We start from the raw sequence: 24,630 nt of genomic DNA, 5'->3' as shown, positions 1-24,630 counted from the left end.
GAAGATTATATTCTGTATATGGAGACCAAAAAATATAATTAGAGTTAATAATTTTATATTAACTCTAAACACACCCATAAGCAACTTTACAGTTGCTCACTTGCTTAAGTGCTTTCAAGATAAGACTTAATTGTAAAGATTAAATATTGCTTAATAAGTCAGCAAAATAAATACTTATCAAAGATGTGGGAAATGAGAAGTGGGAAGTTCTGCCATTAAAATATTCTACTAAAGGCCAGAAAATGAAATAATCATCCTTCAGTTTTCCTGGCATATTGCAGGAGTCCTGAATTTCCACACTGCAGTGATTTCCCCCTATAAATCTTCTTCATTTAAACTGAATTTACACACACCATTTGTCTGTGTCTTAAAAATAAAGAAAAAAGGAAAAAGAAGATATTTTTTGCAGCTGCAGCTGGAGACAAACATCCATTTGCAGGAAATTTCAGGTGTTCCCACCCACATGGCCACACTCTCCATTTTTCAGCAACTTCGAGGTATTTAGGGACAAATTTGGAACCACACATGATTTAACTTCGTTCCTTGAATAACCCCACTGCAGGGAGGAGGAATTACTCAAGGAATGGGCAGAATCAGGCCCTTACTAGGAAAGTAAAGAGATATTTGGACATTTAAAAACCTTATTAATTATCCCCCTAACAAAAGAAGGTTTCTAAGGGTTCTCCTGACCAGCCATGTAAGCACAGGCCTAAAATACATATTCTTCACATAAAATTCCTTCTGAAAAGCACTTGCTTGAAAAGCTTAATAGCCACATTTTAAAGTTTCACCTCCTCAACCGTTTTGCATTAAAAAATATATACAATTTCATGGACTACTGCCTTACCAAATATTCTTTTACAAACCCGATCCGCTTTTTAATTAGAACAACAAAAAGCATCTTAAACTTAGCAATTATGGTTTGCTCCCAGTTCAGGGAGACATTTTTGCCTGGAACCACATGGAATGTCCACACTCCAACTTCCTTCACTGTGCTCTGACACTTCCATGAGGGTTATTTTAAACTGTCCCCTCATCACCTGGATTTTAGGTTATAAAATACACGAACATCGAGACCCTCAGTGAGTTCCCCACGCGTGGAGGGCTCTTCAACACATGAGCTTCTTTTCCAGTCCTCTCCTCCAGAAATACATTTAAAATCCAGATAAAACATGCCGAGTCTGTTCTGTTAATGGTGTCAGTGAACATTTTGCAGAAGAGACAGCAAAGTGAAAAATCTGAGTATTTCCACCCAGGCAAAACCTTCCCAAGTCCGTAAAAGTGTCAGGAGAATTTGCTTAAAACAGCTTATAAAAATGGGAGAGGGAATGAGTCCCAGCCTATTATTCAATAACCATGTTTGTGAGGCATCTGCATAATCTAACCATGCATAAATTAGTATGTGTATTACAACAGTTATTTGCATAATAATAGCAAGTTAATAGATGCTTAAAGAGCACAGACCAACACCACCTTTAAATCAGACATGCCTCCAGGCACTCCGAGCTGTAGAGACCAAGATGCAGAGAACAGTCTTCATAAAACATATGAAAACATAAAAACCACATTCAAATAATTCATTTTAGTCCCTGGACACTTCACTTTCCCCCCCTCTCCCTGGAAAGAATAATTTGAGGAACTGCTGAACAGTTTGTTCCCGTGAATTCTAACATCCATCTCGAGATGAGAATTTCAAGTGATCGTCAAGCCTAGTTCTGGAGTGGTTGTTTTGTTCAGAGCTTTATGGGGGTTTTAAGCATAAAAAGTAAAATATTCTGTGGTGAAGCAGAGCTCAGCATCCACCCAACCATTGCCACTGGAGATGGAAAGAGTTTTACCACCAGCTCCAGGTGGAAACTTAGAAAATACCAGTATTTACATAAAATACTAATATTAGGTCCTCTTAAAAGGAAGAATCTGAAGCTCCCTTAAGTATTCCGTTCACATTCTATTTTTGAGAAGATTTTAGACCATCGTACCATTACTCAAAATTGGAATTAAAAATTAAATTATTAAAAAAAAGGAGCAGATACACCTTCCTGCTTCCAAAGCCCCGTTGTAAACACTGGATTATTTTTTAATCTCACAACAAAACCATCATTAACATCATCACAATTTTCATTGTCCCCAGGGAAAGAAAATGTAGAGTTTGGAGAAGAGAAAAAGGGGGGGGGGGGAAAGAAAAAAAATCAATAGAGACTTCTAAATGACTCCTTCCAGATCCCACTTTTCAATTTAACAGGACAGATTTATTTGTATGTGGCTCAAATGTTCACAATTGCTCTCTGCACCTTCATACATAGGAATGAATGTCACAGTGGCAAACAGCAGTAATGAACAATCTTACCTGAGGATATGGAAACCTCCCAAGAGCAAGCTGGGAAAGGAAATAATATTTGTCTAGTTATAGAGATTTGCATGGAGGGCACATTTCCTTAAAGAGAGAAAAGTACTCAACTCTCACGACTGTATAAACGGGGGAAGGCAGCGGCAGGGATTCTGCAGACACAAAGAGCTGTATTTAGAATGGGCCCTTCACAACCATCACCCCTCGTTCTGCCCGGGATTCCTGTGTTTCTCCAGCCCTTTTGTCTCCCTCAGTGACACTGTTTGATGCCCAAGTTCCCGAGGACTGGAAATGAAACCAGTTCAGCCTCAATAGGGAGGCCAAGACACTGCCCTTTGCTGATAATTATCTGTGATGAGCAGGCATTGCAGAGCAGCTCTCAACTCCCAAAGTCCTTCCTTAACTGGCTCAGGGTAAAATCTGGGTTAGAGAGCTGAGCTTTGCGTCCCTGTTGGTGTCAGACCTGAGTGGGATGTGAAGAGAGCCCACAGCACCCACAGAGAAACCTCATCTTTCCTTCAGATCCACTTTTCCAGGATATTGACTGCATTTGCTGCCCCTGCTGTTTTATAAGTCAATTAAGGCCTTACAGAGTAGTCCCAAAATCAACATTCTTATGTATATTGTCTAAAAATATTCTATTGGCCATAACTAATAAATATTCCAAGAGAAATTCTTCGTACTAGGCAGGTTTTCCCACTTGGTGGGAAACCTTGGAAACAATTCCAGCAAAATACAGCTGCTTGGAGTTATTTTGTCTGCCATTCAGAGAAGGACCAGGGTTGTCAGGGGTAGAATCATGGAATGACATGGAAAAGCCCTCTCAGAGCATCAAATCCAACTGTCCCCAGCACACCCAAGGCCACCACTGACCATATCCCCAAGTGCCCCATCCACATGGATTTAAATCCCCCCCAGGGATGGGGACTCCCTCTTTCTGGGCAGCTGTGCCGGTGCCTGATAACCCTTTCCAGGAAGGAATTCCCCCCAATATCCAGGCTGAACTTCCTCTGGCACACCCTGAGCTGACACAGGGCATTCAGAGCAGCTCTGTTCTGATCTCTGTGGGTGTGCCAATCTCTCCCCACAGTCTACAAAGGAGGCAAGAGCTTCCCTACACCCCACAAAACCTTTGAGACTCCTCCTGTTACCGACCTCCAGAAGAGAAGGCCTAGCACAGAGGTTATGGATGCAGTGACACCAGGGATTTCCCAGCTGGATAAACCAGTCCCATTCCCACCATCCTGAGCTCGAGCAGCAACGTTGAAGGTCTGAGGCACAGTGTCACCCACCACGAGGGACAAACCCCACAGCAGCGCTGGGCAAAAGCGGCCTCCCAGCACTGCCCTGGCGCTGACACCTGAGCCCCTGGGGCTGGGGCTACCTGACCTGGCCAGATTGCAGCTCCCCCGAGGTGAAATTTCAGCCTTTTGGCAGCACAAAACTCTCCTAAGGATGAGAGCCAGGCACAGACAGAGCTGCAGTGAGGTGGGCAAGGGGCACCAGGCATCCCTGAGCCTCACCAGCTCAGGAACAAGGCAGAGATGGAGCTCTTCCTGCAATTCCAGCTGCTCTCCAAACCCAGGAGAGTTCAGCCCTTGGGCTGGGAGCCTCAGCAAAACCAGCAGATTTCTGCCAGATCCTCGAGGGAGACATCACAAACCCAGAGTGGGTCCCAGAGCATTTGTGTGAGAGAGATGAAACAATTTCTACTTTAACAATTTTCTACTGCTAAATGAAGCTTTCACAATATTGACTTCAACATTCTTGTCCAGAGGAGGCCATGGAGCTGCTCCGAGGGCTGGAGCCAGGCTGGGAGAGCTGCGAATGTTCCCCTGGAAAAGGGAAGGCTCCAGGGAGAGCTCAGAGCCCCTTCCAGGGCCTAAAGGGGTTCCAGGAGAGCTGGAGAGGGACTGGGGACAAGGCATGGAGGGACAGGACACAGGGAATGGCTTCCCAGTGCCAGAGGGCAGGGATGGATGGGATATTGGGAAGGAATTGTTCCCTGGGAGGGGGAGAGGTCCTGGCACAGGGTGCCCAGAGCAGCTGTGGCTGCCCCTGGATCCCTGGCAGTGTCCAAGGCCAGGCTGGACGGGGCTTGGAGCAGCCTGGAACACTGCAAGCTGTCCCTGCCCAGATGATCTTGAAGGTCCCTTCCACCCCAAACTATTTTAGAATTCTGTGACCACTCCCACCTCAGAAAAGTCACTCGGGGCGCTCTCATGGCAGGCTCTGAAAATTGCTGCTGCAGAGCTAAGCAAAGACCCTTCATTTCCTGTTATGGACCAGGGGCTACTAAAACACATCCCTTACCACCTTCTCCTCTTTTGGGAGCCCCACCCTTCTGTTCCAAGCAGACATCTGAGATCCTGAGGAGCTGTGCTGTTGTGACAGCCTAGAAATAAACCTATAAATGCCCAACAGTTTTCCGTGAACAGCAGCAGAGCAAGTTCTGATTTTTCCAATGACTGGCTGAAGAATAGTGAAAAACTACAGAGGGAACAAGAAGATAATGATGGTTCTGTGCACAGAGCATCGTTCTGCAGATGTTATTTAAGAAAAACAATCACTGCCTCCATGATGACTTCAAACAAAGCATTTCCATTCCCCCTGATGCTCCCTCTCCCTGACCACTCCAGGCCTCAGCAGGGGCTCCAATGCAGCAGAACAACTGGGGAAAGAGCCAGACATAAGTACAGGGTGTATAAATGAGCACTGAAGGACCCCAAATGCATCAGCAACAAGTTCTTTGGGGGTTGTTAAAAAGAAACATTTCTCAGTGAAGCTGAGAGCTGCAAACACAGGCAGGGAGAGCTCCTGTGCCACTTCTGCATCCCCTGAACCACCACTGGCTTCATCTGCTCAGACTTGTTTCCTCCCTGCAAGACTGTCAAGGTATTATAAATTAAGAAACTTAGCAAAGAGTCTGTAATCTTCCCTGAAATAGCCTGCAGATATGTCACTGTACTAAATGTGTTTCAGATTTAATGAAGCTTTAATGTCCTTTTTAATTTTGCCTGTTTCTGTATCACCAGGGGTCGAGCGAGGCAATCAACACTCAAGAGGGTGGTTTGGTTTAAAACTAGGAAAAACTCATTTGCTTATGAGTTGCACTGTATTTTCTTAATTAAATTTACTAAGTAAAACGGTTTAAGTTCAGCCAACCAGTGACCTCTGTGTGTAGATTTAGATTTATAAAAAGTGTCCCAGTGAAAGTAAAGATAAAAAACCGAAGCCCAAACAACAAACAGATGAGAGATTCAATAAAGGGATTTTCAAACTATCATTTGTCTCAAGGAAGTCACAGGAACACGAGGAACAAGCCCAGTGCAGGATGGAAAATCCAAAAACTACCAAATGAACACATTGTCCAAAACTTCTCTGCATTTGCAGGATGAAACTCCAGAACCTGCAGTTCTTTAAAGGTATTTTAATAAAAATAGAATATTTCCATTCACATGAGTTTGGTTTGGGAATTGATCAGTGTTTTATGTCTCGATATTGAGGAGGGAATGCCTGAACTTCAGGGAGCTGGTTCTCATTTCCCTATGGATTCCTTCCTGATGGCTGGACTTGATGATCTTGAGGTCTTTTCCCACACAAGAACTGTAAAAACCTTCATTTTAAAAAGCCCAGTGAATTGCAGTGGCAGAATAGTGTGGAAATAGAAGCAAGAAGGAGACCAATCACTAAGAATTGTGCCAGGAAAACACTCTGCCACCCCGTTTCACCTTGGAGCAGCTACATGGAGGAGTTTTTTTGGAGTGCAGGTGTGTGTTTTTTAAAACAATTCCTGTCTTAAACACAGTAATAGCCCAGAAGAGCAATTAAAACAGCTCAGTGAGGTTGTGTCCTGAGAAAGAGCCTTCCCCAAGGCTTGGGCAGGGGATGGATGGATGGGACACACCATCAGATTTTAAACCAGCACTTGATAAACTGAGAAATAATCCCAGATTATGAAATAACAGAGGTACAGTGTGTGTGTATGATGACTTTTGCCAAACGATCAAATTTTGATAGCAACTGCAATTTTAAAAAATCAACATTTCAAATTATTAAGTGTTGACTCAGGAAGAACCTCTAGACTGAGCACTGTAAGGAAACTAAAGCAACTAAAACCTCTTCTCAAATACACTTAACGGGCAGCTAAATGAACACAAAATTCAAATACTTGTTGAAATAATGTGATTTACCATTTTAGAACCGAAGAGGGAAATCCAGAAACCCCCCCCTTACAAACTGCTTTCTCCAGCTCACTTCTTCCTTGCCTGCTGCATATTGTGAATAAAATGAGAGCGGCAGCTCTGCCTGTATCCTGTTTGGAAAGTGTCTGAGGGAAGGAAGTTCAAAACATATTTTCAGGACACTCAGGCGATAAAGTTTCCCACTTAGATTATTGTCGATGTTGTGCAAGTTGTTTTTTAATTTACAGTTACACTGGAGAGCACGGGATGCTTTTATTCTTAATTTAGACACATTCCATGTTTCTCAGCATAACTGCAAATTGAAAATAAGCGCTCGCAATATCGCCAGTGATGGAGCTGAAGGAGGACTTTATAGTCCGAAATGTTCTAAAATTTGTTCTTAATTACCTTGTGCACATTTTACACAATTAAATTTCCATCCAAGGATTTTGCATTTAGATTGTGCACTGCAGTTAAACCCTCATTTTATGGAAAAGCAGCCGCCACTCCACCACGCTCAGACACGGGAAACTTTCAAAATCAGACTTAACTACTGGATAACATAAAATTCCCTAGGTGAAATTTCATTCCAAGACCAATTTATACATTCCTAGATAGATGGGCTTAAAATCACCTGAAACTCTGCAGGGTATGGACCTTAATAAATATTAAATACCTCAAAAACTACTCCAAGATTTTTCTTCTCCTTCTAATATCAATTTCACTGTCCTCTTACTGCAGAGTTGTTTTTTTTTAAAAAAATAAAAAATCCAAAAGGATATAACAGCAATTTAGCAGCGTTAAAGTGCTTCTGAGGTTAAACTGACAACAAAGAGGAACAGAAACACAAAGCATCTTGAAGTAGGGTTTCAATTAAATGTGCAGGATTTAGTAATGCAGGCCCGAAAAAAAAAAAAAGAAAAAAAAGAGTTACAAATTAATTTAATCTTCTGCCTATAGTTTGCAGCTGCACTCCAAAGTGTCTGGGGCTTAAGAACAAAGCCTTGCAAGGCCTCGGAGTGAGGAAAGCTTCAATTTTTAATGTATAAGGCCATTAGCTGATAACTTGTGGAATCTGCGACCCCTGCGGAGGGGCAGGAGCGGCGCAACGGAGACGGATGAAGTGACAGATTTGTTGGTGGCCAGGGCTAGGAGGGGGAAGGTTATTACCAACACCAGAAATATGCCCTAATAACCTTTGGGACATTCCTTGGCTTGAGCAGATGAGTTGCAGCTCTGTCGCTGCGTAAAAATATATTAAAAATCAAACCCTAATTCGCCTTAATTAAAGATAATTAGTTTCACTTTGACTTCTTTTAAATATGAACTATAGCAAATGCACTGCCAGCTAAAGGCTGCAGACAATCAGGGTTAAATTGCACATTTCTGCCTGGCCACAAATCCTGGATACTACCAGGCTTTTAGTGCTGCATCTTCAAAGGTGACGCTGAGAATGGCAGCGCCTTTTCCAGAGGGACAAAGGTGGGCCAGGGGCTTTTCAGGGTGATTGTCAGGTGCAAAATCTCCACAAACGCTCCACGAGGGTTAATTTGATTCCTTGTTTGAGCAGAGAGGCTTCCTGCTCGGTTGTTTGCTGGATTTAAATTCGATACAAAAGGGGAGAAATAGGTTAAATTTGGCTGTGCTGGTGGAAATGCAGCTCAGCTTCATCTCTGCTGGAGTGAGGGTTCATCTGCCAGGACAGGCAGTTAAATCATGGGAAAAGGCAGGGAAACTTCCTAAATTTTTGACTCTTTCAAAGTAGAAACAACTGTATTACACAGAGTAAGAATAGGAAACAGTACACAGAATGATAGAGTCTTGGAATGGTATGGTGGGAAGGGACCTTTTAAAGGTCCTCTAATCCATCCTGCCATGGGCAGGACACCTTCCACTACCCCAGGGTGCTCCAAACCCCATCCAACCTGGCCTGGGACATTCCAGGGACCCAGGGGCAGCCACAGCTTCTGTGCCAGGGCCTCACCACCCTCACGTATATATAAAAATATAAATACACATTCGATATTGTGTTATATACATTAAACAACCCTGTAACCCCATAGATAAAATATACATTCCAAACACCCACAGCTGATGTTATCCCTTAATTGTCCCCTCATCCCTCTGCCTGGGTGGAGAACTGGATTATTTATTTCCCTGCCCACAGTGGCCTAAGAGCAATTGCTGAGCAACAATGATCCATCGAGGTCTCAACCCGCACAAACTGTACCTAAACTTCCACTTTATTGCAGCTTAGTTCACAATCTTCACCTAATATAGGGTTACATCCCAGTGCAGCAGGCGGATAAATCATCCTGGAATATTACTCGGGCTAAGTTTAGCTGGGAGTGGAGCATATGTGCTTCCGAGTCACTGAAGCAAAGGCCCATAAAATACACTAATTACTGGAAGTTCTGGTCACTGAGTGATTGATAGCGCTCTGCGAGGCAACTTCCCGGCTCCAGCTCTTGTGAGGGGCCTCCCCCACCACACAGCAATTATTAATTCATGACCCAACCCTCAGGCACTGGGCCCTCCACTCCCAATCCCACCAGCACGAGGCTCGTGGTGTGGCTGGACATTGTCTGTCCCCATCCCGGTGGGCGCTGGAGGTGGGAGAGGAACTGGAGGGGATGGGCACTGCTTGGACAAATCACCCAAAATAGCTCCAGGGGAAAAAAATAATAAAAATATAGGCCAGCTTTCTCCCAAGAACGAGTTTCTGAAGTGCATCATTCCACAAGGAATGGCTGGAACTCCATAAATATTCCTCAATAAGAAGGATTCGGGTTGCTGAGTGGGTTGTGCACGTGACAGCTCCTCTGCCTGGCTGAGCACAAGGAGTTGTCACTGAGTCACAAACATCACAGCACTACGGTCCCTAAAACCTGACAGCAACAAGGTGAGCCTCGTTGCAATAACAACAACAACAAGCTTTTTTTATATCCTTGCTTTCCTTAGTCCTAAAGGAAAAGTGTTACTTTTCTTCCACTGGTACAACTTGAGGCTGCTTCTTCCAGACTACTACAAAAATGAGGCTGTACCAGCAAGATCTGGGTTTCAGATTCTTCCTCCACCACCGGGAATCACAGAATCCTTTATGCTGGAAAAGACCTTTAAGAGCATCAAGTCCAACCATTACCACCACTAAACCCTGTCCCTAAGCACCCCATCTGCAGCCCTGGTTTAGATAAGGGTGTGACCTGGTCCAAGAGCACCCACAGCATCCACAGATGAGCGAAATCCTGCAGAACTTCCCTCAGATCAGCTCACAATCCTGGCCTTGAACCAGCATCGCTTCCAAGCTGATGAGATGTAACTGATCCCACATTTTAGACTCCTCAGAAGGAGATTTGAAACCTTCCCTCCTTGACCAGGCGCTGCTCAAGACACCAGTTTTATGCAGTTAAACATCCTTAAGACTGAAGTGCTTGTAGAGAACCATCTCCAAGCAGAGCTGCTTTTCTTGGAGCATCCTCTTCAAGCATCTTCCTCCGGCTCTTTGAGGGCTGAGTGAGCTCTTCTCCAGCTCCCTCTGTGCTCCCAGCCAGAGAGGGATGAAGAGTCTGAGCTCCACCACTCTGACAGTGCAACCAGGGCTCAGACATGCCTGAAGTAATGAGGAAAGGCACATTTGTTGGGTAATTCCTGGTTTTCCTGTGTGTGGGAATGCACACAAGCCCTGAAAATGCCTGATGACTTCTTAAGAGATTGCTAAAAACCCTTGAAAGTTCTTACAAATCCACAGTTCATGAGAACTCTGGTAACCAAAGCATTAAAATTCTCAGTCTGAGAGTTTCAAGAATTAATAGGAAACTAATATTAAAACTGATGCACAAACTCCTTTTCCCTGGGGGAGGCAACAGGGATAATCTCTGTAGGAAAGTTTAATTTTCAAAGAAGGCCTGGAACACAGGAGAACAGAGGACAGTGGAAAGCAGAGAACAGGATGTGACACAGAAGGAGGAGCAAAAAGCCAAGCACACGAGCTTCTACTTCCAAAATTTACTTGGTTTTTGGGCATTAGCAAATTGCTTTCACTTCCTGCATTTTAACACTACACCAATTCTGTCTGGAGATAAAACGAGCCCTGGCAAGCATATCACAGAATCCCAGGATGAGGTGGCTTGGGAGGGACCTTAAAGTTCATTTCCCATGGGCAGGGAACCTTCCACTATATGCCAGGCTGCTCCAAACCCATCCAACCCGGCCTTGATGCTGCTATTAAAACCCAACCAGATGTATTTTATCCTCCCTTGGATGTTTTAGAGTTCACTTGTGGATGACAGCCACGGGAAGGTGGGATCAGAGTCATATTGGAGAGTAACAAGAAATATTGGGCAATTTAATTTCTCCTCCTGTGCAGGACACGGCTCTTGGAGAGAGGGAATGGGTTCCAGAGCTCACACAAACTCAGCCCCAGCCCGGGCAGCCTGGATGTGTTTTATGGCTGAGTTACAAACCCTTGAAAAACAGCTTTTATAAATGAAAATGCTGACACAGTGTGCAGTGTAGTGACAGCAATGTCATTGGTTTAAATTGAACTTGCTTTGTCAACCCAAGAGCACTTAAATAAAACACGGGAAAACCTCCTGGAAACACACAAACTATTTGTGATGAAACACTTTCAAACAGTTTCCCCAGGTTATGGATTAAATTCCATTCCCTTCAAAAAATCCTGAAGGAAGAAAGGCAAACTCAAAAAAATGAACTAACAAAAATCATTACAATAATAATAATAATGATAATAATATGATAATAATGATGATGATATGGCTGCATATCTTATTTTATTATATTTTAATTTAATTTTTAATTTATCTTTTCTATTTCTGAAGGGAAGACTGAGTGCCCTCAGATCCCTCTTGCCTCAAAGGGAGCACAAACACTCCCCATTTCTCAAAGCTCAGGCAGGACTCCCATCCCAGACTTTTCCCTCTCTCCTAGCAAGTTTTTTGGGGCAGTTTCCTTAACCTCCCAAATAACACTTCCATTTCTCATCACACACAGCTTTGCAGCAAAGAAATTCCAGCCATTTGAAAGGCTCAGAAGAGCATTAAGGAAAATGAGAACATTTCCTGACAATTTTGTATTCTCACCCGCCAGCACAGCCCTCGCTGACTCGATCCCACAAGATATTTCTTTTAAATTAACATGGTGCCACGGTGCTACCACCGAGGTGTAGGGCTGGAGTACGACCCTACTGAGTGCAGATGATTTTAAAATCCTACAGCAAACACCAGCTTCCCTTTTCAACAGCTGCAGCAGCCAGAGCCTGGGTGTCTCCACTCCCAATCCCCATGTCAATATGGTGTTACTTTAATGACAGTGACCTTGCGTGGCTCTTGGAGCACCTTCTTCACCTTTTTGGAGGCATTTTTCTAAGCCCCTGTCCTTGCTTTCATCATTTAACACATCACTCAGAGCACTTCAATAAAGCCCTGCTCGTGGTGGGGAGAGGTCTCACAGGAGCAGCTGACAAACCAATTAACAAAGCACACAGCCCCAAATTGGTTCCTGCACATCTGGTTCAGGGGACATCCGTGCAAAGTGGGAGAGGGAGGGAGGAAAAAAGTTGGGAAGGTGTAAAACAGGGGTGGAAATGCAAATGAAAGGAGTTTTCCTAATAAAATTCACCCTGCAAATGGAATTGATGACCAGCCAAGTTATCCACTAACAACCTTAAAATAAACTCCAAATGTCTTGGGGTGTGTAGTGGATCACTGATCTGCTAGGGCACAGTTTTTATTTCAGCAAAGGAACTGGGAAATGCTTTATTTATGAAGTCCTGTCCTTTTATCGCTCTTTTTATCACCAAGAACACCACCGTCAAGTCTTCCTGGAATACAATTTCAGCCCTTTCTTGGCTAGAATTATTTACAGAGTGTATGAACACGGTCTGTATCTCTCCCCAAATGCTGAGTGAGGGCTCTCCAGCATCACAAACCATTCAAATGTGTGGTAAAACAAATGAAGAGCCCTCCCTCTCCCGTGACACATCGAAGTGTGTCATCCCTGCCACTCAGAGCTGGCTTTGGTGACACTGATTTACCACATCTGGAAGCAGTGATTCAGCACTCACCACTCTCATTTTGGTTAAAAGGGCTTTGGCAAGGAATTTATTGTGTGAAAATGTAAAAATGGTTCATTTGGGGGCTACAAAAGATGAAATCTGCCAAGATGCAGAGGGCCAGCACTGAGACTGCTTAACTTGTACCTCACCTTCTGCAAAAAATACTGGCCGCACTTCACCTAAAGGCACATCCAGCTTCATCTTAATGATAATTGAGAAGAGAAAGAGAGAGAGAAAGAGAGAGAGAAAGAGAGAGAGAAAGAGAGAGAGAAAGAGAGAGAGAAAGAGAGAGAGAAAGAGAGAGAAAGAGAGAGAGAGAGAAAGAGAGAGAGAAAGAGAGAGAGAAAGAGAGAAAGAGAGAGAGAAAGAGAGAGAGAAAGAGAGAGAGAAAGAGAGAGAGAAAGAGAGAGAGAGAGAAAGAGAGAGAGAAAGAGAGAGAGAAAGAAAGAGAGAAAGAGAGAGAGAAAGAGAGAGAGAAAGAGAGAGAGAAAGAGAGAGAGAAAGAGAGAGAGAAAGAGAGAAAGAGGCACTGAGGATTTTGGTTAATCAGATCATGCCTTTGTCAGGCAGAGCAGGAAAGATGGTGCAAGTCATCCACAGTTTGAGTGAAGGTTCTTAGAGGATGAAATGAGGGGAATTTCCTTCCTGGGACTGTCCTCAAGCTGGGAAACTCCTCTGAGAGCTGTTGCTGGCGGGTTTGTGGCCAGCCCAGGCCAGTGTGGAGGAGCTGTGTGACCACATTCCTCTGCCACCACCGGTCCAGAGCCACTGGTCCCTTCTCCCAGCCCAGATAACACCAGATACGATTTTCCTGGTCAAGACATGATCCTAACACAGGCCTTCCCCTCCTCAGCTTCAACTCTCTGGCTTCACTTTCCTACCAACAATCATTTGTTTTTACAAAAAAATACGTTTTTAAACCACCTTGTGAGCCTTAAACTGAAAATAAACCCCCTTCCTGAATAAAACTGACCTTATTCTGCCCAGAACTGCAGCAACTGTGGCTGCTGCTCCTGGATGGCTGCATTTAGAATCCCAGACTGGTTTGGACTGGGGATGGACCTTAAAGATCATCCCTTTCCAACCCCCAAACCACACAGTTTCCAGCCACATTCTCTTTGAACAGCTTCACTTTCATAGATTTTCTCCTGCTGCAAACTCTGCTTGTGAGAAATCTTTCCTAAAAGCCCCTGTGAACACTTCAATCCAACCACTTTATTTAATCACACAGGGTAGAGGCTTCAACCACGGTGCAAAATATTTCTGCCAAGATTTTGCAAGGCCATTAAGCAGCTCCAACCTCGAATCCGCTGTTCTAACCCCAGTAATCACCCACTCAGGCCTGGCCTGGGAAGATGCAGCCCAAAATTAGCATAATTTTCAGTCCCTGAGGTGCTCAGGGGATGCAGAAGCCTCCACGCACCGGGCCCTACTTCCTACTCATATATGGAGTTTTATTTAAGACCTCAAATGGACAAACCCATTCTAAATACAGCCAAAATCTGCAATAGGTGAAAGCATATGAATACACAGGGAATTTAAAGAATAAACAAAGGTTAAATTCAAATATTGTGATGTTATTTTGATGTTAAGAGTTAATTTGAGTCTTGCAACATGCATGTGAAGGTGAGAGCTCTCTGCATACCTCCATGAAGGAAATCCCCAGGCTCCAAACGTCCGAGTGAATCCCATACTGCTCTCCTGAAATCCGCTCAGGCTGCGAAGAGAGGGAGAGAAGAAACCTCCTGAGCCTTGCAGACAGACAGGGATGCTGCACAAAAGCTGCTCCAGGACAAGGAACGGGAAAAATCACAGAATCATGGGAGACACTGAGCTGGGAGGGATCTACAAGGATCAAAGTCCAGCTCCTGGCCCTGCACAGACATCCCAAAATCCCACCCTGTGCCTGGGAGCGTTGTCCAAACACTCCTGGAGCTCTTGGGGCCGTGCCCATTCCCTGGGGAGCCTGTTCAGTGCCCAGCCACCCTCTGGAGGAAGAACCTTTTCCTAAAATCCAACCGAATCCTCCCCTGGCACAGCTCCAGCCATTCCCTGGGGTCTGTCACTGATCCCAGGGCAGAGACTGGAGCTGCCCCTCGGCACCAAGATGTTCCAAAGCTCCCCAGAAAACCTGGCTGAGAGCAAATCCTGTCTTCAGGAAAATCCATGTCCACACACCTTGCAAGGTTGGCCTTGGATTTGTGTTTGAGTTGTTTAATCCAAGGAAAAAGCCAAGGGCTCATGCACGAGAGTGAAGCACAAGGTCACGTTGAGAGAATCCAATGGTTCCCACATCCCTCCCCAAACCCACGCAGCACAGCAAGGAAAAGATTCCCTGTGTGGAGTCCAGGGGTTGGGGAGTAACTACAGTTTAAAAAGCAAAGTTACTGAAGCCAAAAGAATCACCAAAGCCACACGGTGGCAATTTTATTTGATATACTTCTTAATTTTGGGTTTCTGACCTGTAGGAAAAAAAAAAGCCCCTGCTCCAAACTATTAATAGCAGGTTTAACGCCTCATGAAATGGAGTGCTGTAAAATATATCTGCTGGTTTTCACTTGAAAGCCACAATTTAAGCATTTCCAAGGTCAAGTACAGCATGAAATGCAACAATAAAAGGCTCCCTGAGACTCCTCTCCCCACTGTGCTGTTAATGCACCTGTCTGGCCCAGCCACCTACAAAGCACTGGCTGTGTTTTCAGTCTTTAATAATCCAGAGACCTTTGTTAGAAAACAAACTCCCAAATTAGTGCCAGTCCAATGTGGTTTTGGATGTTTACTCTGTGCTGCTAATCCCAGGTCAGGAGCTTTTATCGCAGCGTGAGTGTTAAATAAAAACCACAGTGCTGCCCACAGCCCCTCTAAAAACAACCTTCCCAAACTGCCACAACCCAAAGAAACACCCACAATTTCAACTCTTTGACCAAATCTCATTTGTTAGTGACCCAAAATAATTAGCCTAGGTCAGCAATATCTTAGAAATGTTTGCAACAGCATCATGGGATTTTTAAACATCTTTTTATACTGACAAATAACCTCACATAGATTCAAATGTGCAGCCAAAAATAATTTCATAACATAATATGGGATGTGCTACCCTGGGCCAAGCAAGGTGGTAACACCCACCCGATTTTTTAGACCCTTCCTGAGCCACCAAATCAGGTTTATAATTCACATTGAGCAATATTAAATTGTTTATTCTTAAAATTCAAGCTTTGAACAGCAACTTCTGCTGAGGAATTATGGGTTCACAAAAGATAAGGGCAAGTAAAATCAGGTTGTTTTTTTTTAAAAAAAAGTACTCCCATGAATTTAAAAGTATGGAAAAGAAGAGGAAAATAGGAATAACAGATGCATAAAGGGTGCAACACATGGATCACTCTAGATACATGGACCAAAGTATTTTCTCTTAATAATTTCTACATCTGACTATTTTTTCATCCAATTTTTTTTTTCTATATAACATAATGACAACATGATTTTACAGAAAACGCATTTTGGGTGGAAATTTTAATTTCTCAGTCAAAAAACTTCTTTTTTTTTTTCTGGTTCTTTCAAAGAAAACCTCAATTTTTTTTAACAGTTTCAAATTCCCTGACAGTCTGCCAAGTGGGTGAACCAAAGCTTATGACCTTCATTATTTTTTGAGGACTTGCCTAGAAATCCGATGACAACAAATGACTCAATCAAGAAGCAAAACAATTTTAACACAGAAAATCTGATCGAGCACATTTGAGCTTCAACTTCTCCCTCACAATTAAGAGATGGAGGCATCACATTCATCCAGAAACAAGAAGGCAAAAAAAGCAATTTATTTAATGTACACCTGGGAAAGAGAACTGTAATCTTGGTTTGGGCACTAAAAGCATAATACAATTTAATTCTCAGCCCTGCTTAAGACCAGTTTGAAGTAACGGCTGAGTTGGAAAAGTTGATTAATTTGAAGCTGTTTCTTTGTCTGGATCTCTGTATTCCAGCTCTTTTTTTATCTATATATTTTTTTAAAAACCCCCATTTTTCTGCAGAGTATTCTGATGACACAGGACAGCCCAAGTCTTTCTAGGATGGTGACATGAGCCTTTCAGAAGCCACACAATGAGTAACACCTTGAGTGGAAAAGCACTTAGCAAATAAATGTGCACCTGGCGCTGCTTTCTTCTGAGAAGAAAGTCAGAAAAAAATACCTGAAAGCGATTAAAGGTCATGGATTTCTCCCTCTCCTTTCCTGAGGTTTGAAAAACACGAGCATCAACCCCTTTGTGCTGTTTACATTTTTATTTTAAACGAGCAGAGCACTTCCTTTCTCATCGTTAATATTAGAAGCAGTTTGCTCGAAGAATTTTAATGGCCAAAACCAAGAGGGGTTCATAAACTGCTTTAAACTGAGGCAGTGAAGTTTTCACATCTGAAATGGAGAACTGAAAGGGATCCAATGGATCTGATGGAAAATCCACTCTGATTTGTGCAGTTCCCTCTCAGGCTGGCTCTTGGCACTGTGGTGATCTCGGTGACAGGAGCAGCACAGGCCACTTGGCAGCTCTGAACCCCATCCTTGCCCCATCCTTAGCAATGTGCCAATGGGATCTAAGAAAAGATGGGAATTTCAGCTTTAAGGTACAGAAACAGGACAGAAGTGGTCTCATGTTAACAGACACTGACCAAAGTTTGTACAGAAAGTGAAAGTACTGATGACTTGCTACGTTATGAACTACGCAACTTGCATTTTAATGCCCAAATATCATCAATCCCAATGTTTTCAGCTTCAGATTTCCATAGGAAACATCCCCACAGGGTGTTTAGGAATACCCATCAGCCGCTGCACAGGTTTAAATGCCTGAACCCCAGCATTCCCAAACTGTGGAGAGTTTGGGGCTGTCACTGACCTGCAAAAAGCTCCAAGCTGTGAGTGAAAACCTATTGTTTTGAATATCCAACTGGCTCCCTTTGTTCCCAGTTGTCACAGGGCACTAAAAACAACTAAAAATACATTAAGCCCCCCACTTTTCCAATATTACTCTTCCCTCTCAGCAAGAAGTGGAACTGTCCCACAGACAGGGGATGGGAAGAGATGGCGTTTGAGGATTGATTTAGGACAGATCCTGTACCAGACAGAACAGGAGTGAGGACAAATAGCTCCATTTCAATGTTATTCCTGCATAAATGCACTTACCGCCATATAAGCATTTGTTCCAACATACGTCTTGGCTATGGAATTCACCAGCTATCAGACAAAACAGTCTGTTAGAACAATATAAAGATAATGTGGAAATAAAATGGGCAATTATTCCTCATTTAACCTACAATCATCATTCCTATAAATCAACTAAAAATTATGTAAAAAGGGAACAAATTTATCTGCCAAGGCGTTAAAAATGATTAAATCTCGCCTGGGTTGGGAATGAGGATTCCAATTTAAACAAGCACTGCATTACAGTTTATGGCAGATAACCTTAAACAATTGTGTTAAACAGGATGCTTCTCGCTTTAGTACCCCAAACTAGTCTGATATAAAAAGTCAATTGGGAGGAAGTAGGATTGAGCATACTCATTTCTCAGTCAGCTGGCTCAAGACGTGAATAAAGCCCCAATTCATCCCCTGAATGCGAGGAGCACTAAATACGCTGGAGGGACAACAGCCCCTGACAGCCCATAATACAAGGCTGACCTTCTCTTTGGGCCTCGTGTTTGGCTGAGAGGAAAAGGTGCTGAAATTCAAATCAACAGCACAGCGAGCTCATGGGTCACTAGCAGAGAAGTTCTCCAGGGAGGCCCAAAATGGAAATTAATTAAAATTTGTGCTGCACATTGTCAGAGCCCACCACTATTGTTGCTCCCAATATTAATTTTTATTGTGGGCCAGTTGGGCTCCCCAGACACGTCTCGTGCTCTGCCCTCCCTTTTGTCTGGCCCAAACGCTCCCAGATCAAAGCTGCATATCAATGAAGTTTGCTATTCGTAAGTAGTAATTACAATATCAGCAGTTTTTACTGTCATTAAACAATGAACAATCATATTCAGATGAAGGAAAAGTCGCCTGGAGATTAAAAATGAATAGGGCTGTCCCAGCAGAGAGCGGCTGGCTGTGGGGCTGCCAGGTGATTTTGACACTGGAAAGGGAATGGGGAGAGATGCAAAGGGGGGGATTACCTGGGTGCTGACCCCGAAGTCACAGAGCTTCACCTGGCCCCGGGTGTTCACCAGCATATTGGATGGCTTCACATCTGTTTGGGGGAAAAAACTGGATTATCCATACTATCCTGCATAATATATACACCATATATCTAGAAATATAGAATATCCTCAATTGGAAGGGACCCACATCAAAATCCAGCTCCTGGTCCTGCACAGGACAACCCCAGATATCCAGGGAGCATTGTGAATATTGGCATGGTAGGTTTTGATTGGAAATATTACAAAAATCTATTTCAAATGCAATGGTTTGTAAGTCAGCAGCACAGATAACATTCCATACATACATATATAAAACTATAAAAGACATCCTCTCCATACAGTTATGACTTGGTATCACACAGATGACTTTAAACAATACCAATAGCCCACATTATTAAACCTGCAGGTGACACCAGTCTGGAAGAGAAACCAAGTGCACTGATGGACAGGAATGGAACTCACAGGGATTTTAACAAACTGGAAAATCAGCCTGAAAAAAAAAGATGGAATTCCATAGGGATAGATGGAAGTACCACGATTGGACAGGGATTAATCCTGCAGCTCTGCTCTGTGCACTTTCCTCAGAGCTTCTGGCTCCACATCCATGTTTTAGGGCTTCTGCAGAGGTGAACTACCAGCAAAGCCCTAAAATGATCAACCAACCCCATCCCAGCAAACAAACCATCAATGTCCATCCCAAAACCAGCTTGTCATTGCAAATATCCTAATGCTGCCTCCCCCTGATGCCAAAGGAAGTCGGTGCATTGCTGTAAAATCAACATGGGAATAAAGTGCTGAACATCCAGCCTGGCTTTAGTGCAGGAAACATTGAGCATCTTTGCCGTTCCAGGGATGCCAGTGGGAAAGCAGAATGTGCACGTTATGGCCTGGCTTAAACGTGGGGAGATTAGAGCACAGTGGCTTTGCCTAATCACTGCTTTCTTCTGTCAAAATGGATTAAAAGCAATAGCTTGAATCTGTGCCTCCTTTAAAAGTGAGCACTGGTTGGGGGCAGATGGATGAAACCCAACTAGAAAAGAACCTAATTTTGTTTATCATTAGGTTTGCCTTGGTTTAGCAGCTGTTTCCTGGTACCACAGTAGCTGCCTTAATTTGTCTCGGCGATGTAGAAATGTATAACCTCAATTAAGAAGCTGATTAAATGCTCGGCTATATTTGAGCTAAAAATCCAGATTAAAAATGGGAGCATTCAATAGTTCCTTACAGACCCCAAGTGGATCAGTACTTTTGAAGTGAGTTATCAACACTGCTGGTACATTCCATAATTTCCCCCTGCCAAAAACCCAGTCCTGAGCATCCAGAGCCTCAGTTTGTGTTTCCTGATCTCCGTCTTTAGGAATTCAATCCACGTGCTGCACTTTTGATGGAGTTTTGTCTCCTCCAGAGCTGAGTGACTTTGCTAAATCCAAGTTGTATTATTTAGCTGTAACAAAAATAATCAGCAACCAAATGGACAAGGTGGAGAGACAGGACACAGGGAATGGCTTCCCACTGCCAGAGGGCAGGGACAGATGGGATATTGGGAAGGAATTGTTCCCTGGGAGGGTGTGAGGGGCTGGGCTGGAATTCCCAGAGCAGCTGTGGCTGCCCCTGGATCCCTGGAAGTGTCCAAGGCCAGGTTGAAGCACCCTGAGATAGTGGGAGATGTCCCTGTCCACGGCAGGGGTGGCACTGGATGAGTTTAGCCCTTCCAGTATAAACCATTCCAGGATTCTGTGCTCTCCAAGAGCTGCCCACACATCCTTGCTCCCTCAACACGACCCACAGAGGAAACCACCACCCCATGTCTGTGCCCTGTCCCAGCAGGACTGCCCAGCTCCCACCCAGGAAGAGCCAAGGCCCCATCTCCCCTTCCCCTCTGCCACGTGGGAGAGTGGCACTAAGTTGATAGAATTAAAAAACCATCTGTCATTCATTAAGCATTGCTTGATCCCGACATCCTTCCACAAACAAAGCTGAAAAGAAGAGAAAATTCTAAAAGGCAGAAAGCATTAAGGACGGGCAGGGGAGGTTGGGGACCCTGCAGAGCATGGGACAGTCCAACAAACTCTGCAAGAGCAAATCCAAGCTGTCCTTCCAGCAGAATTAAACAGCACCACAAAATCCGGGAATTTAATCAAATATTTGCTGTGCATTCCAATGGTTGTGTTCATTTCCTCAAAATGAGAAGGAAGTGACAACCCTGCAGGAAATATACTGAAAGCAGGGAGAAAAATCAGCCCATCAGCAAATTAGCCTGTTGGTTTCACAACCCACTTCAGTTAATGGGTTAAATATTTTTTTGGGTTTGGGAAACGAATGTGCATAAATAATGTTCTGCACCATCTGCTTGTGATTAATATTAGTGTTTAGAAGTGAAAGAATTTAAACAAGAGCCAAAAGGGGTCATTATGCTCCCATTACCAGGGCTTGCTTAATACAAATGATTTCTATGAAGCATCATTATGGAGGATGAACAAGTTCTCCTCGTGATGGAGCTGCCTGAGTAGTTTCACCTCTCTGCAAATAAATGGGACCTCCAAGCTCTTACTTACCAGTAAATAGAACCATCAGAGGTTCAGCTTTTTGAACACCAAACATTTCACTCGTTTGTGGCATTGAAAAGCAAACAGATTCATGATTGTGTGAGGGAGACAAAAAAAAAAAAGCCCTGAGATTCTTTAAAAGCTGTCTCTTGACTTCTCCTGTTTTTTAAAAACAGCAAACTGCAACAGGCCGGGTTCAAGGAAGGCAGCAGCGTGGTTTGGCAGAGGCCAGGATTATCTTTTTTTAAATAAGCCTTAAGTGGTCCATGAGTGGGCAAGCATGTGTTTAGCTATACATATAGACATAAATAAATGTATGGAAACACAGAATCCCAGGATGGGTTGGGTGGGAAGGGACCTTAAAGCTCATCCTGTTCCCCCCTGCCATGGGCAGGGACACCTTCCATTCTCCCAGGCTGATACATCCACATCCACACCCCTGGATTTGTGTCTGTGCTTCATTACAGAGGGCCCTAATGCTGATTATTTCCCACAGAGATAAAACAGCAGAGCGGCGAGTCAGATATGCTGCTCTGGACATCTTTGGTGAAATCCTCATCAAACAATCGCTGGTGAGAAGATGGGAATGCTCATCCAGTGCCTGTCCCTCCCAACCAGCGCTCCCCAGCTGATCCAGAACAAAGAGGAGTGGAATATCCTTGGTTTCTAATATCCTGGAGGAAAAGGACATGGTCTGAGCGATGCACAAACCTCCTCCTGCCACAGAGCAACCCACAGTGCACGAGAGCTCCACATCCTCAGCTCTCCCACATTTCAAACCAGCAACACTTCCACAACTCTGGCACCAGTTTAAAACCTAACCAGGAACGGAGGTGCCCAAATCATGAAGTAAATATATATATAAACACCCCCAGTACTCACAGAGCCAAGCACAGTAATCCTGCTCAGTACAATTAAACACAAGTGGGTAACATTTATTTCCTGCACTTCCTTTAATAAGCAGGTGTGAACAAAGCAAAACACGCCAGATAAAATGCACACGGTCTATACTTATTCTTGAACTTAACAGATTTTGGTTTGTCTTTATACAAACTTTGACTTTGTACATGATTAGACTTGTTTAATTGCTAATTCTGTTTTAAATCTAAGTTAATTTCTCATTACCCTTCCATTTCTACTTCTTATCCTCTGGGGAAAAGAGCACACTTATCATTGGGACATTCTCACATCTTCCAAAGAAGTGGTGGAGGTGTTAATCTTATGTTTATGTTTGATGTGGGTGTGATGGCTGCGACTCCAGCTCGGGGTTTATTAATATGCACGGCTATCACCTCATTAGTTGCGAGGTTTGTTTTGAAGTTAAGCTGTAATATTTGCTGAGATGTCTGATCTGCAATAAAAGACTTGCTCATTGTTTGTTTCCTTTGCTTTAATCCCCGCTCCAGGCACACAGCTCTGCCCTGGGACTGCTTCACCCCTTCCTTGGAAATTCCTGACTCTCCACCAGCCCCTGCTCTGCCCTGGGTGAGACAGCAAGGAAGTCAGGGCTCAAAATTCCTTCCTTTACCTCTGAGCATCAAAACCAGGAGACAGCTGAAGGACATCACCTGGAGAAATTAATCACCTGTCTTCCATTCCATCCCTCTGTTCCTGCTTTGAAGATACAGAAATACACATTTTCTGTATCCTAAAAATGGGTAAAATAATACTGAAAGCCAGCCCTTGGGGAAGCTGCTGAACCTGGAATGCTCACGGTCCCCTCCATGGCATTCTGCAGTGCTGCTCTCGCTCGGGTCAATCCAGCAACAGAGCAAGGCCAGAAAAACCAGAAGTGTGATGAAAAATCAGTTTCTGAGCTTTTCTTCAGACCACAGCAAGGACCAAACATCATTCATCAAAACCCCAGAGCTGATCCTCAATCAAAGCAAGGAAACCCAGGCAGAGAGGGAGATTTTGTTCTCCTGGAACAGCAAAAATCTGAACCAGCTTCTAAATGTACAGCAGCAGCACAAGAAAGTGTTACAGTGTTTATGCTCCACCATGCTCTCTCCAAATCACAATCAGAAGGTGGCCAGAGAAAGCTAAAAAATTTTTTAAATTTAATTTTCTTTCCTTTTTGGGTGTTATAAAAGTGTGGCAATGACTGTGTAACCTATTCAGAGCCATACCCAGCCATGGATGTTCCTGCTGCCTTTTCTTTTCTATTTATTCTGACAACTCCTGTGGCACTCCAGCACCAGACTGTTCCTCCTCTTGCTGTGAGAGGATGGAACTGATAAATCCCTGCACCTGGCAGCATTCAGGAGAGCAGGTGAGTTGTTTAAACCACCACAGAAACAAAGCCACCTCAGCAATCTGTGTCTGCTCCGAGCTGCTTGTGGGCTCTGGGTTATTTCTGTTCTTTTAATCCAGCCCAGGGCCAAATCCAGGTGCAGCCCTTCAACCTGGGGGACAAAGGGTGGCAGGGAACGGCCTCAAATCAGGCCAGGGGAGGGTCAAGTTGGATATTAGGAAAGATTTCCCCACAGGAAAAGGTTCTCCATCCCTGGAGGGGTTTAAAAGCCCTGTGGATGTGGCAGCTGGGGACATGGGGCAGTGTCCCTTGGCAGGGCTGGGGAATGGTTGGACTCGATGGTCTCAGAGGGCTTTTCCAGCCTCACTGATTCTGTGATTCCATAAAATCCAGGTCCTTACCTGATCTCTGCTTGTTCTTTTGGCCACCTCCCTCTTTGCCTCACCCAGGACAGCCCATTGTGCCCAGTCAGAGCCATCCTTGGGATGGAGATGTGTGGGACTGAGGAGGAGCTGGAGCCGATGTCCCGGCCCTGGGAGGGTGGGAAGGGGCTGGGCTGGAATTCCCAGAAAAGCTGTGGCTGCCCCTGGATCCCTGGAAGTGTCCAAGGCCAGGTTAGCGGGGCTTGGAGCAGCCTGGGATAGGGGAAGGTGTCCCTGCCCATGGGATGGGATGAGATGGGATTTAAGGTCCTTTCCCACCCAACCCATCCCAGGATTTGGCGCTGACCCAGCCATGGCCCTTCACCTCACCAGGGCCTCACCCTGACTTCCCAGCCCCTGCAAAAGCAGGAGTCACCCCACAGGGAACGGCCTCAGCTCTCTGGTTTGGAATTTAACATCCCCCACGTCTCTCCTGATTCCTCTTTCCCTCAGAAGTGACCTGGGTTACTGCACCCCCCAGCTGTGCTCCCGGGATGAGGGAGCAGATGGGGGAATTGCATCAGGAACCAGAGCAGCTACTTCCAGACACTTCAGAAACATTAAAAATGTAATGAGTTTATCCTTTTTTTTTTCTTTTTTTGGGAGGGCTGGTGTAGGAGGAAGGGGCTTCTC

At 44.3% G+C, this 24,630-nt stretch overlaps 1 protein-coding gene across 2 annotated transcripts in view; it reads right to left on the bottom strand.

Moving 5' to 3' along the window:
* The window catches only part of MAP2K5 (mitogen-activated protein kinase kinase 5), a 120,092-nt gene that overhangs the window by 42,599 nt on the left and 52,863 nt on the right, over nucleotides 1–24,630 (bottom strand). The window contains exons 14-17 of one of the 2 annotated variants that reach the window (XM_039557533.1): nucleotides 18,752–18,825; nucleotides 17,775–17,825; nucleotides 14,250–14,321; nucleotides 2,348–2,377 (exon numbers count right to left, since the gene is read on the bottom strand). In XM_039557533.1, coding sequence (XP_039413467.1) covers nucleotides 2,348–2,377; nucleotides 14,250–14,321; nucleotides 17,775–17,825; nucleotides 18,752–18,825 — 227 coding nt within the window. The remainder of the gene's footprint in view (nucleotides 1–2,347; nucleotides 2,378–14,249; nucleotides 14,322–17,774; nucleotides 17,826–18,751; nucleotides 18,826–24,630) is intronic. The other variant, XM_039557534.1, reaches the window with a different exon arrangement.

This window comes from Corvus cornix, chromosome 10 (genome assembly GCF_000738735.6).
Source record: "Corvus cornix cornix isolate S_Up_H32 chromosome 10, ASM73873v5, whole genome shotgun sequence".
In the NCBI taxonomy this organism is placed as follows: Eukaryota; Metazoa; Chordata; class Aves; order Passeriformes; family Corvidae; genus Corvus; species Corvus cornix.
This window is presented reverse-complemented; position numbering and strand designations above follow the sequence as displayed.